At 44.0% G+C, this 14435-nt stretch overlaps 2 protein-coding genes across 2 annotated transcripts; one reads left to right on the top strand and one right to left on the bottom strand.

Moving 5' to 3' along the window:
* Nucleotides 1-464: 464 nt before the first annotated feature.
* On the top strand, nt 465-1639 carry ora5 (olfactory receptor class A related 5). Its single transcript, XM_088435087.1, has one exon. It carries the CDS (start codon nt 614-616, stop codon nt 1637-1639), a length of 1026 nt encoding a protein of 341 aa, XP_088291213.1. The 5' UTR covers nt 465-613.
* A 635-nt stretch (nt 1640-2274) lies between these two features.
* On the bottom strand, nt 2275-13906 carry nup155 (nucleoporin 155). Its single transcript, XM_088435085.1, has 34 exons — nt 13669-13906; nt 13280-13444; nt 12450-12587; nt 12241-12337; nt 12064-12134; nt 11892-11984; nt 11399-11662; nt 11249-11322; nt 10962-11053; nt 10764-10861; nt 10517-10684; nt 10350-10450; nt 10079-10249; nt 9897-10007; nt 9688-9782; nt 9500-9585; nt 9275-9416; nt 9125-9191; nt 8674-8789; nt 8461-8564; nt 8251-8384; nt 7567-7758; nt 7171-7309; nt 6962-7097; nt 6199-6352; nt 6016-6120; nt 5308-5462; nt 5108-5237; nt 4813-4926; nt 4235-4355; nt 4040-4150; nt 3526-3662; nt 3335-3441; nt 2275-3196 (listed from the first exon to the last, which is right to left on the bottom strand). Exons 2-34 carry the CDS (start codon nt 13419-13421, stop codon nt 3058-3060), a joined length of 4104 nt encoding a protein of 1367 aa, XP_088291211.1. The 5' UTR covers nt 13422-13444; nt 13669-13906; the 3' UTR covers nt 2275-3057.
* Between the last annotated feature and the right edge of the window lie 529 nt (nt 13907-14435).

Here is a 14435-nt window from a genome sequence, read left to right as displayed (position 1 = left end):
ACTTTGTGAACCCAACAGTATCAATACAATTCTTGACTGCAAATGTAGAAAATGCGTCACTGTAATTTAACAGTATTTTTCTGGTCATAAATTGCCGGTATTTAACGGTAAAATCAACATTTTTTTAACACTAACTGTGACGTCATTTTCAGTCGACAGAAAGTGACAAAATTGGACAGTTAATCACCCGGTTTAACCCTTGAGTTTTTGTCTAATCCTTTGATATTTACATCAAAGGATGTTCATTCTTTTTGTGATTTTATATATATATTAGTATTTTTACCTTTTTTTTTTTTTTTTTTACTTTTTAAATTTTTATTTTGTTTGCTTAATTCCAGAGTAGGAAACCGGTTACCATTTTGGGCAATTTTGTATACTAAAGTCAGTTTAATGTTGTGGGTAACATTGGGTTCAAATCGTGATCATGGCGTATGCTCCACCATTTTGTTTGCAGATCCCAAGGCGAGGCTCCCCTGGGGTAAAAGCTGCCGCGAGGACGCGTTGACTACAAGCTGATTGGCCGAGGTGTCTCCCGCTCGCTCATAAAAGTCCCCGAGTCGATCGGTCCTCAAGGCATCCTTGGGAGACGTTAGTCAGCAGCGGTTCGGCAGGCATGGACGCGGAGGAGTTGGTGGAATCCATCATCCGAGCGCTGATGTTCCTGGCGGGGATCATCGGGAACAACTGGTTGGCCGTCAGCAGTTTCCCCTCGAGGAGGTCCAACATCTGCACCAACGACGTGCTCTTCATCAACCTGGCCGTCTCCAACCTGATCACCAACTACCTGGTGGACCTCCCAGACACCATCGCCGACTTCGCCGGCCGCTGGTTCCTGGGCGAGGCCTTCTGCGGCATCTTCCGCTTCTGCGCCGACCTGTCCGAGACCAGCAGCATCTTCACCACTTTCTTCATCAGCGCCTTCTGGCACCAGAAGCTGGTGGGTTCCCTGAAACGGGGCGGCGCCCCCGTCAAGCTGGACAACGTGGGGCTGGTCCTGGGCCTCCTGGCCAGCAGCTGGGTCACAGCCGTGGCTTTTAGCATTCCGCATTTTTTTTTCGTCAGCGTGGAGACCACCAACGAGAGCGAGGGGGACTGCGTGGACGTCTTCCCGGACGCTTTGTCCAGATACACCTACGAGGTCTTCTACCTAACGCTGGCCAACGCCATCCCTCTGGCCGGGATGTTGTTCGCCAGCGGGCAGATCGTGGTGACCTTGATGAAGAACCAGCGACGGATCCGGAGTCGCCAAGGGGAGCCGGGCAAAAACAAAGCTCCCGAAGAAGCCGTCGGAAGCGTTTCCCTGCCGAGCCCCGAGAACGTCTACGAGGGCGCGCTGGCCCGCAGCTCCTGCGCGGACGCGGGGATGGCCGCCGGGATGGCGGCGGGAGCTCCGCCCAAGCCGCCCCCGGGGAAGACCAACGCCGGGTCGCAAGTGCGGGCGGCCAAAAGCGTGGTGGCGGTGGCCAGCGTCTTCCTGGTGTGTTGGCTGACTCATCTGCTGCTGCGCATCAGCAACAGCTTCCGCACCTCCTCGCTGGTGGTGGAGGTGGCCAGCTACATCGCGGCCTCCTACACCTGCATCATACCCTACATATTCCTGCACGGGGTCAAAAAACTCTCATGTGCTTGTAAAAGATAAAGAAAGGAAAATAAAGTGGTTACTGGTATCTAAAATGGAGCTCTGGCTCACAATGGCTGGTTCATGATTTTTAAGTAGGGATGGATGGCAATATAAATTGCACACCATATTGACAAAAAAAGTCATGTGACTTGATGTTAAATCTGTGCAAGATTTAGAAGCACATTTGAACACAAATGTTGTATTTTGAATGCTATTTTTTATCTTATGTTGTATTTCAACACTAGCTTGACTATTTTTTTCTATTGTCAAAATGTTCATTTACTTTTAATAAATAAAAGAAAAAAAAAGTAAGAGCCTGGAGTTTAATGTCAATTAATTTAAGTCAAATTTGGGATTAAATGAGGTGCATTGTGAGCACTAGTGGCAAAAAGGCTCCCTCTAGTGGTACACTGGAGAATCACTGAATTAATTGTTCAAAATTTGCATTTGATAGATGCTTCTTTTTTTTTTATCAATTCATCTGTTAAATTTAATCCAATTGAACTTTTAAGTAATATTCTGCAATACTGCAATTTTGTGGGATGTTTACTGGATTGTTGGTGTTTTGCGGTGATCGCTGTAAATAAAATGATCAAACAAATCCATCACAAGCTTTTCAAATTCACTAAAATTTAGTGAATTTAAACTCCACATCCAAAACATTCTTCATTTATTGATGCGCATGTATGCGTCTACAAATAAAATCGACATAACAGAGCAGATTTTTTTGAAACATTTGATGGAGTAATATCCAACAGGAACAACAAAAAATACATCAAAACATCTTTATTCCAATTAGGCTAAAATACAGTAAAGATAATTGCGCAAACACGCCAGTGCACAGCAACTAATTGAACAATTAAACAATTTGAGAATTTCCTTTTATGACGACTGTACGGGAAACTCTGGGTGGCGTTTTTAATTAAAGGTAATTACAAAAAGACAAATTGGCATCCCTCTGCGTCGGCGCATTATAAGCAAGCCAGGCGCCATTTTGACAGAGATCGATGCTGTGGAGGAGGAGCCAAAAGTGAAAAAAGGACGCATTAAAAAATATAATCCAATTGTTTTTATATATACAATGTCAGTAAAAAAAAAAAAAATGTTGCGGTCTGGGCTTGATGTGTCCCCTTGTGAAACTCACCGGAGTGTCTGTACTATATTTACACACTTTAACGTTGAGTTTTGGGACACAATCAAATAAATTATAAAAGCGGCGTCTTCGCTCTCTTCACAGCCATACCCTTACATTATGGTTACAAGGGCGAGTGAGAAATCTTTTGGCGTTCGCGGCTAATTTCAGGGTGTAAATTCGGAAAAGTCTGACTCGCTTCCAAAATTTCAACTAACGTTTTGCGAGCGGCGCGACTCGGGCCGATACGTGAATTTGCGTCCGGCGTGCCGACGGGACAGCCGAGGGATGAAGAGCGACAGAGTCAGTGGAGTTTGTCCAGTTTGGCCTGCAGAGATTTGAAGTTGCCGATGATGTGCTGGAGGCCGGCGTTGGGGCTGAGGGACTGAAGCTCCACCAGGTAGCCGCAGATGTTGTCCAGGCACACGTTGGTGAAACGCCGTCTGAGGAGACAAGGCCAAAGAATTTGGTGGAAAAAGAGCACGGGCGTTGTTTCAAGGATTTCTTTTTTTAGAGGCTGTAGAACTCTTCAGTATGATGATCCAGCTCCCTCCAGAGGCCAGGAGTTGAATTACAATTACCTGTCATAGGCGGGCACTCTGCTGGGGTCCTCCACATAACCCGACAGCAGCACGTGGATGCACTCCACCAAGTGCAGAGGCTTCTTCAGGCGCTGCCAGTAAGGATCCTAAAACGGACGACGTCCATGCGTATTTCCACCACGCGCGTTTGAAATTAACGCCGACGGGTGGATGTGATTTCAGGCGTGTACCCTGGTTTTGAAAAGCTGGTCGTAGACTTCCAGGAGGCGCGGGAGCTGCACCCCGATCTCTTGCATGGTGGACGTGACGAAGCCCACGTCCCAGTTGAGGCGGCAGACCTCCTGCTCTAGATATTTCACCAGGAATTCTGGAAAAAAAAAAAAAAAAAAAAAAAAAAAAGATCTATAACCAGACTCGGAAATCTGCGAATTCAGATTCCTATCCGCTCTCCTCGCGAAACAAAGGACCTTGTTGTCTTCCTTCCTGTTTTTTGTTTAATAAATGTTTTAGTTTCCCCGAACCAAACAGTTTTTTTTTCCCTCAACGGAAAGAATCGCTATGACTGAAGTTCAGACGGAACGAAACAAGTCCACAGAGAGGACAGGCTTGAACAAGCTGCTTGCGACAACTCATAAGGGATGAAAAATTACAATAATAATGCCGCCATCGACTAAATTATCCGGCAACACGACTAGGGATAAAACTCACCCGTACGGCACACGAAAACGAGCGACCGATGCTAACCTAGTGGAAAATATCGCGGCGTTCCCGTGTAGATCTTGCCCAGCGACACCAGCTTCAAACTGAGCGACTGCATCCTGTCGACGGGACTCATGGCCACCGTGTCTGAGAGTTCTGCCACACAAGATTAGCGGCGACAAATCAGCAAGCGTTAGCAAAACGCTAGCTTGGTTGTACTGTACGTGGTGGGGCGACAACCTTTCTCGATGATTTCCTGCCATAGCGAGTGCACCAGAATCTGATCCGAGTGTCCCGCGCAGTGAATGATGGCCAGCTTGCACTCGGAGAGTTTGAAGTGGTCGGCGTATTCCCCGTAGAGCTGCACATGGAAAGGAAACCGCATTTACAAACAACTTCCATTGACTTTGTAAGTTTTACATAAGAAAAACATCCAAACAAAAAGTAGGAATACTGAAAAAAAAATATCCTTGTGGGCAGTTTACTCACAAATTCACAAACTCATTCACTGCCATTGACGGCTATAAACGTCAAATATCTATTTTTACAGGCAAAGAATTAGCTGAATTATGGTGTATGTTTTATATCGATATACACATTTTCTTTTAGCTCATTTACCGCCAGTCAAATAAAAACAGTTTTGACGCTCATAACTGTCATTGGCAGCGAATTGCTTAAATGCTCTTCTGCGAAATGATTAAGTCAATAAAATAGTAAAAGTAAATTTAAATATTTAACGTAGTCACTGCCAGCCCAGTAAAAGTGGATCTGAACTATTCTCTGGGTGGCGTCAACAAATTGAACGGGTCACGCGTTACCTTGGTGATGTCCATGAGATCAGAATCCAGCTGAGAGATGGCGTTTTTCACCGACGGATGATTGGAGTACTGTCGGGTGAGCGTCTCCTGAATCTGGACTTGGATGCGGACCAGCTAAGAGGAGAAAGTCCAGCGGCTTTGTTATGTGTGTGGGCGGACTACTTTCATTCAAAAATGATTTTTTTTTTTATATTTTGGGGATTTCAAATCCAATTTTGCCACCAAAAAAAAGGTTGACAAAGGTAGATGTTGAACCTACTCCACTACTTTGCCTTTTAAATGGTTTAACGTGTACCTCCATTTTCTCCTCAAGCTCATGAAGGAACTCTCCATCTGCGGCCTGAGCAGAGATGCAGGAGGAGCTCTTGGCGGACAAGATGGCGCGGGCCAAGTACTCCAGACGCTGCTGGAGGGAGATCTCAGTGCTGCGGGTGAGCAAAGACAAATGGTAACATTTGACATCATCATCATTAGCGATGCGCCACCTTCACACACCTGTGCATGTCGGCGAGGCGGGCCAGCACGTGGGCGGCCTTGCCAAAGTTGCGTTTTTTCTCGTAGTAGCGCCACAGCAGGTCCATGTTGTGGACCTCGCTCTGATCCTGTTTGATCATGTGCATGAGATGCTCTTCCAGGTACGGTGAATTGACCTGGACATGAGAGGATCCGTGTAAATTGAGATAAAAGCGGAGAGAATTGTGCAAAGGAGTCTCTACAACACAATTTAACAATAGATGACTTCATATTCCAATCATTTTGCTCTTAATTTGAAAACCACACTTCCTTTCGCTGTGTGAGAAACTGTTAATTTAGATTTGATTTGCAAATGCCTGCAGAGAGCCTGTTAAAAATCTCATGTACCCCCATTTGAAACCCATCTCTAGAGATAGATTTAATGTAAAATCTATTTTATTTCTGGTTTGTCTACCTGTTAATTGTGTCAATAATGGCAGTGTGCTGCTGTATAAAAAGTAATTTTGCAACAAAGTCCCTATAACACATTTCTATCATAAATTGCCTCAAGTTCCAATTATTTTACTCTTAATTTGAAAAGAAAACTTTACTTCTCCTTTCACAAAAAAATCTGTTGTACTGTTTTATTTTTGGTTTGTCCGCCAGAAAATTGCCCAAAATAACATGTGAATTCAACCAACATGGGTTAATTAAACCAAAACCAAAGCACTGCAATAAAACATGCGGTACCTCGAGCAGCTTGTCGGACAGATCGGCCTGGATGAGCCAGTTGTACAGGGCGATGTGAAACAGCTCATCTTGGGACCTCTGGGCCAGACCGAAAACATGCTCGAACTGCAGCCGGGAAGATTTTCTCATTAAAAAAAAAAAATGCAGGAAAAGTAGAATTTCAAACATCCATTTATCACTCACATGGGCCGTTGCTTCCTCGTTACTCAGCATGTTGGGATCCGAGGTGAGCACGGGAGGCCCCGGCTGCTTGGGGACGCTGGGGGACTGAGGGGCTGCCTTGCTTTGATTGACCAGCTCCTGCATGGTGTCTGTGATGCATTTATAACATGATAACCTGCAGGCAAAAAAAAAAAAAAAAGAAAAATGTCAGCATAAAGAAAGAAAAAAAATGTTGGTTTAATGACTTAAAGGGACAATTGGAAATGCAGCACCTCCTGCTGTCCGTCATGAAAACCGGCTAAATCTTACACATTGTCCCTTTAATATTTTGTGCGATTCAAGCTAGTATACTAGTCACTACTATTAACGAGCTTCAGGAGAAGGTAGTTTCTTGTGATGATAATTGTACATTTCCCCACTTGAGAAAAGAAGACAATATAATGACTTGAACATCATTGTATCGCTTGTATACAATGAAATTAGATGTCAAAAAGTTTTGTAGCTTCCAGTATTTTTTATTTTTTTTTACAGTGGGAGAATATTTGAATATTAAAGGGTGTCCACCCTGTGCTACACTTCTGTTGATTTTCTGTCATCTGGTGGCACATACAAGCAATTGCAGTGGGCATATTTAGTTGTCCATAACGCTGTATTAATTCATCTGTTGTGTGAATGTCACTAGGTCACAGCATTTAATTTTTCTGCCCACAACTGTACCTCGCTGGCAAAGATACATTAAAAAAAAAGAACCATGGAAAAGAGATGATTCAATTACAAATCTCACCTTTCCTGGAAGGCCATCTGTCCCACCTGGTCCTCCTCGGGCTCTCCGTTTTTATAAAAATGGGGGCCCAGCCTCTGGGGGTCTTTCTTATCGGCCGCGGTGAGGCACAGCTCAAGCACACCCTCATAGAAACGTACTGAGATACATTTGCACCAATTAGACACGGTCGTTGGTGGAAATAACGGCGGCGGTCTTGAGTTCAACGCTACCTTGTCTGTACTGGGCGCAAACAAGCGGCAGGTCGGTGTGGTGGCTGATTTGTTGGTAGAGACGCAGAGACTCTCTCAGGGTTCTCTCCTTATCGGCTTTGTGATGGATCTGCTTGGAGCTCTGCAGCAGCTCGTTAGCCTTAATGGAACAACGACAACAGAACAGCAGTAGTTAATTTCTTGAAGTAATCATGAGGTAATGAGTAATCAATTTTACTACTCAAGTACTCTAATTCAAGTAATACAGTACTCAGGAAACATTACTTAAGTACTCATGTAAAGCAACAATTTTAGTGCTTTAGAACATACATAAGTACTTAGTACTGGCAATTTTCAGACCGTCCTTTAGTGGAAAAAAAAAGAAGAAAATTGCAACCAATTGGCCCAGGCGAGCACCTTTGAGCAGACACTGTCATCTGTGCTGTAGAGAAGCGGGCAGACGTCACGCAGGTGATTGCTGATGGCGTCCACCGAGGCGTTATCTTTGATGTAGACGTTAATGAGCGCCGTGACCAGGGCTCCCGAAAGCTCTTTCCCGCGGATCACCACATCCCTGAAACTTGCAGCCTTCATCTGCTCCTGAAAATCCTACATAAATATAGAAATAAAAAGACAAAATGTAATGTGTAAAATCAGTAATATGTTTTACTGTAAATGTAGAAGATGTGTCATCTAATGCTACTTCTCTGGCAATCAAGTTGCCGGAATTTTACCCTTAAAACAGCATCTTTGTTTTCCTTAAGTGCAGGTTGGCTCGAATAATCCCAGTGAAAAGGCTTTGTTTTAGCATTGTGTAGTTTAATTGCAATAAAATAAGAACTGACATATTTATTTTTATTATTTCAGGCATGTTAATGCACTTGTTTTTTTTCCCGTTTTAGACTAACCTGTAATCTGTACAAAGTTTTTTTTTTAATTTTAGACTAACCTGTAATCTGTACAAACACTGTATAAATGTAGTATTGAGGAGTTTATTTATGTTGCTTTTTGTCTTAGGTATACTTGTATTTTTTATTGATAATAATCATATTTATAGAGGGTGTAGTGGGGGTAATTGAGAAGCATCAATGTGAACGCTACCTTGGGCAGTTCTGACATGATGAGGCTGAACTGATGATCGCAAAGAAGCTTCCAGAGGGCCAACGTCTGGTAGGAACGATGCACGAGCACCTGGATGCTCTGCAGGGACACTTTCTCGTAGACCTGAGCTTTGGCTGGAAAAATAGTAAGAACGTTATTAAAAGATGAAAAAGAAAGTTTATGATTGGGTTTGTAGTGGTCACCACTTACTGTGATACTTCCTCTGAAGCTCCTGCTGGACCTGCTGAGAGTTGGCACCTTCCGGCCGAATAAATCCCAGAAGTCTTTGCTGCAGGTTGCCAGGTGAACCGAAGCTACGAAAGGGATCAAACTAGTGAGCATACAAGTTTTTTATGAGGTTTATTTTTTAATTTAGCCTGTAAATCTTTCACTGTGTAAATGTTGAGTTATATGTCAGCTTACCTTGAGCCGCCGAGAGAGGTCGGACTGAACTGAGAATTTTTGTCCAGAAACTCCTTTAAGCGGTAGAGCTCCATCAGGACCGACTCCAGATGAAATGGTGCAACGCTGCTTTCCAACTGCAATGATTTTCAAAAGGAAAACTGTTTAAGAACAGATTAGACATTCAGTGTAGTTTTTACAGGGAACACGTGAAGGTTGACGTGATATTTACTTCTAAAAATGTATGTGCATATTAAATTAACAGCTAGGCCGGAACATTTTTAGGAAAAAAAAAAGTTTTATTCTGTTGGATATTGTGATTTGGAAGCAATTTGTATTTTTTTTCCAGCATATTAAAAATAAAATGGCATACCATTAAAACATGATATTTATAGCCAGTATACACACACACACACACACACTTATTTTTTTTTTCTAGGGGACTCGAAAGCAGGTTTAAAACGATACTTACAATACTGACAGTCTGACTTCCTCTGCTGATGGTTTTCTCCACTGCTAGACTCCCATCCCAAATGTTTCTGTTTGTGAGAAGCCAGCGCAAAAGGAAGGAAAACACATGAGTCCTCCGCATCGGAGTTTGACAAGGACGCCGCATACTGACCCGAGAACGCGAGCAAAGTAGACGCAGATGCCGTTGTGCTTCCCGGAATAAATCACCTCCGGGCCAACCGACATGGGGGTAATGGGCGCCGTCCCCGATTGCATTGGAGCAAAGGGCGTGGCCAGCGGCGGGGGTAAAATACCTGTTGGATGGGCCAAATCAAACGGGGCTTGAATTTCAGGTACCAAAAAAAGTGATTGGATAATAGATTGAGCAAACACTTACCAGGTGCTGGGGAGCTCATCATGGGTCCAACATTGCTGGGTGGTGACAAAGCCGCGGGAAATCTCATCTGTGCCTCTCCTCCATATCTGATGATACATAATTCGGAGGTACTGGTTTGTACCCAGACTTACAACAGGGATCTTGGAAAACCTCGACTATTGTGGTGCAGTAGATTTTTGTTATCAAACCTGAAGAAGGCTCTGGTGGCCCACTGCGAGACCTCTCTGTCACAAGCGGCGTTGGAGCAAGCCAGGATCAAGGCTGTAGCGCAGGCCTGCTCCTCCTGAGCACACCAGACACAAATACAGTACCAGTCAAAAGTCTGGAAACACCTTTTCACTGATACGGTCTCAAACATGTGACTGCAACTGTGGAAGTGCCAAGCACCAGTCATTACCCTGTGCAGCTTGAAGAAGCGCTCGATCTCCTCGCTCTCACCTCCCGCGCAGCTCACCAGCAAGTGACGGAGCTGATCCACGGGCCGGAACTTTTGGAAAATGTGACTGCCCTACAGAAGAGCGACAATCATGCAGTTAGCGTTCTCAAGCGGGACTTGACATTTTGAGGGAGGCTTTCAACCTTTGCCGAAAGGAGGACAAATTTCTGCGGGGGGATGTTGTGCTGGAGGACCACCACGGGCGAATCGGTGACGGGGATCAGGTCTTTGCTCAGGGGAGTACAAATCTTGCCTGGCCTCTCTTCGTTGATGGCGCTTATAGCCCATGTGTGTCCATCGATGTTACACATCATCTGCATAGAAAAAAAAATATATTTTTATTTATAATTGCATCATCCAATGAGGCCAAACACAAAAGCGGCTCATAAATAGTGGATTCTTGGTATTAAGTACCTGAGTTTCCATCAAGGGCTTCTTGAAAGGGAAAGAGTCATGGTTGATGCACCACAGGACGTCGTTGTCCTCTGTCTCAGAAGCCGCCATCAGCAAAATACCTGCGGGGAGTATCCAAGATCATTCGAGGTTCTCCAGAAAGAAACGGCGCTGTGCTCAGGGCTTACCTTTACTGTGCAGCGCCTTGTGGACCTTGGCGGGTTTCTGCAGTGTGGAGGACGCCGAGAAGCCCGGCGGGAGGCGCACGTGAATCAGGGAGAGCAGAGATGGTCGGGCCATTGTGTGCCTCTGTTGCGGTGGTGCAAAAGGCGTAGTGCAGAAGTAAAGTCGCACACCTGTGAGGTGGGAGGATAACAATAATATTAAAAATAATAATGATAATACCGAGCACGTTTCTTGTATCCGGCCCTTTACCTGCGTGTGTCACGGCAAGCAGGTGGCAGTCGGACGACTCGGATCGGCTTATCACAGAGATCTGGATGATGGGCTTGAAGACCGAACGATCGATGGTCCTGCACGGGAGCCGTTTCAAAACCAGCGTCACGTCTTTCGTGTTTCAAACAGAAATAAGCAGGAAGCACTTGAAGGAACTCGGCTTGAACGGGGAGCTACCTGGCGATGTTTGCGGCTGCAGCAACGACGCTGTTCTGCGACATGGTGGCCACGCGACTCATAGACTGGCCATCGGCGCCCAGGTCGTACACCTGACAGATGGAAAGAGGCTTTTAGGTCAAGCTAAGAATGTATGGAAACATGGAGCAGGTTCTCCCTCTTTAAAAAAAAAAATATGAAATTAAACGATCCAGTATATCTTACCTAGCTTAGAAATTTTGTCTGTGAGACATTCTAAAATCAAGTGTGTTTAATTTAGGCAAAAACAGTGATTAGAATAGGAATACCTGCAGGACTCCTTTCTCAGAGCGAGTATAGAGCGTGTTGCGGGAGTTGTCCACGGCGATCTGCACGATCGGGTCTGGAAAGCGGAACAGAACGTTTGATGAATAAACACTGGATATTATCTGCTCGGCGGAGGTCTCTCGCGTGCTTACCGTCTTCAGAGAAGGAGAACTGGAGCACGGAAGGGACGAGGAAGGACAGGGAGCTCTTGGAGTGGTTGATCTTGCGGCAGCGCTGACTCAGCCAGCCCGCCTCGGCCTGGTAGGCGATCTCGTACAGGCAGCCGTCCTTGCCCGCCATGAAGATGCGGCCCAGGTCGGTGGAGGTCACCGACAGGATGTGGGTGTTGTCGGTGGGGATGGAGAACAGGGGGTCCGGCAGCAGGTGCATACCGCCCGACATGCTGTCGTTCAGCCCTGGGACAATGCGTAAAATAAATAAATATAATTATACTTGGTATAGATTATTTAATTAAAAAAAAACTGTAGGGCTTGTCATGAAAGCCGCATACAGCCGCATTAAGATATTTTCTTTGAATGAGACGTCAAGTTGTCCCAAATGACTAATTAAAATACATGACGCTCTAAAGTCGAAATTATACCTCTAATTACAATGAACTAAGAATAAACACTGATAAAAACTCACCGGCTTGGCTCTTTGGGAAGCTGAGTCCCAAGATGACCACATCGACGGACGTGGCCAACACAAGGAGGTAATGGATGTGCGGCTGTAAAATCCCTGGGAAAACAAAAACAAAACTGATCATCTCCTGAACAAAAAATGACAGCGGAATTTTGATACACACAAACATTCCCACCTTGTTTTGGTTTCACCAGCCCAACTGCTAGAATGGTTTCGATGAGGCCGTCGAAATAGGCCACGTCTCCCCTGTATATTAACACAAATAAATGAATAAATATATATATACATACATACATATGCATATGTTCACATATAAATTCCACCTTTCTCAGTCTGATGCGACTGTACTTACCCGTCCTCATAATTCCACATGAAGATGTCGTTGTCGATTGTGAGCCACGCTCGGGAAATCTCGGGGAAAACTCCCATCATGCAATTGAACTGCATATCTACATATAGTGTTAAGGGCAAACTAGTAGCATATTTACCTTTTGTAACATTCCAAATTTGCCTCTTGAGGGCAGAAAAGAAATTAAAATCCGATTACAAAGGGAAGGATACGGCTGAATTGCTCCACCAGCTCCGGCGGCAGCGGGACTCGGCGCACCGCGCTGAGTTCAGGCAGGTTGGGCACGCTGACTAAACCCGGGCCTTGGAGGGGATAATCCATGTCCGACATTCCCGAGAGAGACGGGATATCTAAAGAGCATAGATGTCATCATGTTAACATACTGCATGTCACAAAAACATCAAGAAATTCCTTAACCTTCCTGCTAAATTTGCTTGCAAGGAACAGCAATAAAATCCAAACGGATCAGTCATCCTTTGGAATGTGTATAAGTCAAATACGATTAAGTGTTTTAACTTGTGATTTGTGTTTATTTCTCAAAACCCGCAGTAATGTCTTCAAAATAAATTTATGAATAATAACTTAAACATAACTCTCCACGATTTCCTTATAATGTGCTTAAACAACTCTCTTCTAACAGAAGTCTACATTCAGCAGTAAAGAATTAATACTTTGTTTGTGATTTCCTGTCACGAGCTGTGATTGGTTGTCACCTGACTCGAAAACATGTGACGTCATTTTCATTTTCACAGCAAGTGTTATTGAAAGTATTATTTGTATGTGAAAAAAGATTTCGTCATCAAAATTACTGCTGAAGTGGGTTTTTTCGATGAAGTACCAGTGTGAACTATTTTTCATGCAAACATTTTTATTGTTTGATTTAATTAACAAAGAGGTACAAACAATTTTGTCCATTTGTTTTGGTCATTAGAATGTTTAAAAATGACATGTTTAGAGATTAAAAACGTAAACAGAAAGAATGTTAAGACTTGTTACTTTTAGTCTATCATTTGAAAACAGGTATCAGTACTTTGTAACTTACTATGAGAAGGCACGCTGAGAAGTTCGGACAAGTCCGGGAAGCAGCGGTCATCTTGCAGGTGTCGGTCCACCAGCCGGGCCGAGCTGTCGAGCGCCTCGGCGATAGCAGCGGCGGGGCTGCTGGGTCCGGCGCTGGACGGCATGATTTCCGATTGCCACGGACTACCTGGAGATTAAAAATACAATTCGGTCAAACTAAAGCATGGGATAGTACACGCCGCGTTGTTAACGTCACTTGGTGTTTAAATTTGAGTTTACGTGAGTGACGTCATACTAGTTCGAGCAAGTTGGAAGTTGTTAGAAGTCTTACAACGAGTGCTAGCATAGAGGCTAGTTGCTAGCGTAGCGAAGTGTAAATAGACGCAGTTCCGAACGGGCTCGCCTTCTTACCCGAATGAAAATGGTTCCGCTTCCCTTTATACTGAATTATTTATCCAATTTTTTTAGGTTGGTATGTAATGTGAGAAAAATTAGAGACTGCAATAATGACAAACACATCGACACTCAACCGGTGTCCCGCCAACCTCATGTGTGAACGAAGAGGTCAAAGGATGTACTTCCGGATTGTTTAAAAAAAATCAATTTAAAACTATATTATTTTGCAACTCAATTTAATTTGGAAACGTTGTCAAAAAACACTTTCAAACGCTTGTTTGATGTTAAAAAAAGAAAAACATGTATTCCGCGTGGATCGAATTCCGTTTGAAATCCAAGATTAGTCCTACGGCGGTCGAGTGAGTTCATGAAACATCAAACGCGATTGCAAAGAGCCTCCGTAGAGGCATTTCGTGTATGCTGTGATTTATTGCTTAGTCTTTTATGATCTGAATTTGCGCTGATTGTGGTTACAAAAGCCGCCTTTCGGTCGAGACGTTTAAAAAGTGCTGTTTTTTTTTTTTTTTTTTTACTTTTTGTGTACTTATTGTCGTGTTTTTTTAATGCTCTAGTTTTTTTAGAAGAGTATTTTTACAGTAGTTAACTTGTCTACCCTCAGTTGGTTGGTTCAATTTTCGAATCGAATCCTAACATGTTCAAGAACATTATTGGTCCGTTAAGTATATAAATTTGAGTGTGGAGTCCTGTTTTGTTAAAGTGCTTTCTGATGAATCGGTAAATGTTCCACAGCGTAGCCCACCTCAAACCAAAGACCACGAATT

This window comes from Hippichthys cyanospilos, chromosome 15 (genome assembly GCF_059441005.1).
Source record: "Hippichthys cyanospilos isolate Australia breed blue-spotted pipefish chromosome 15, RoL_Hcya_1.0, whole genome shotgun sequence".
NCBI lineage: Eukaryota > Metazoa > Chordata > Actinopteri > Syngnathiformes > Syngnathidae > Hippichthys > Hippichthys cyanospilos.
This window is presented reverse-complemented; position numbering and strand designations above follow the sequence as displayed.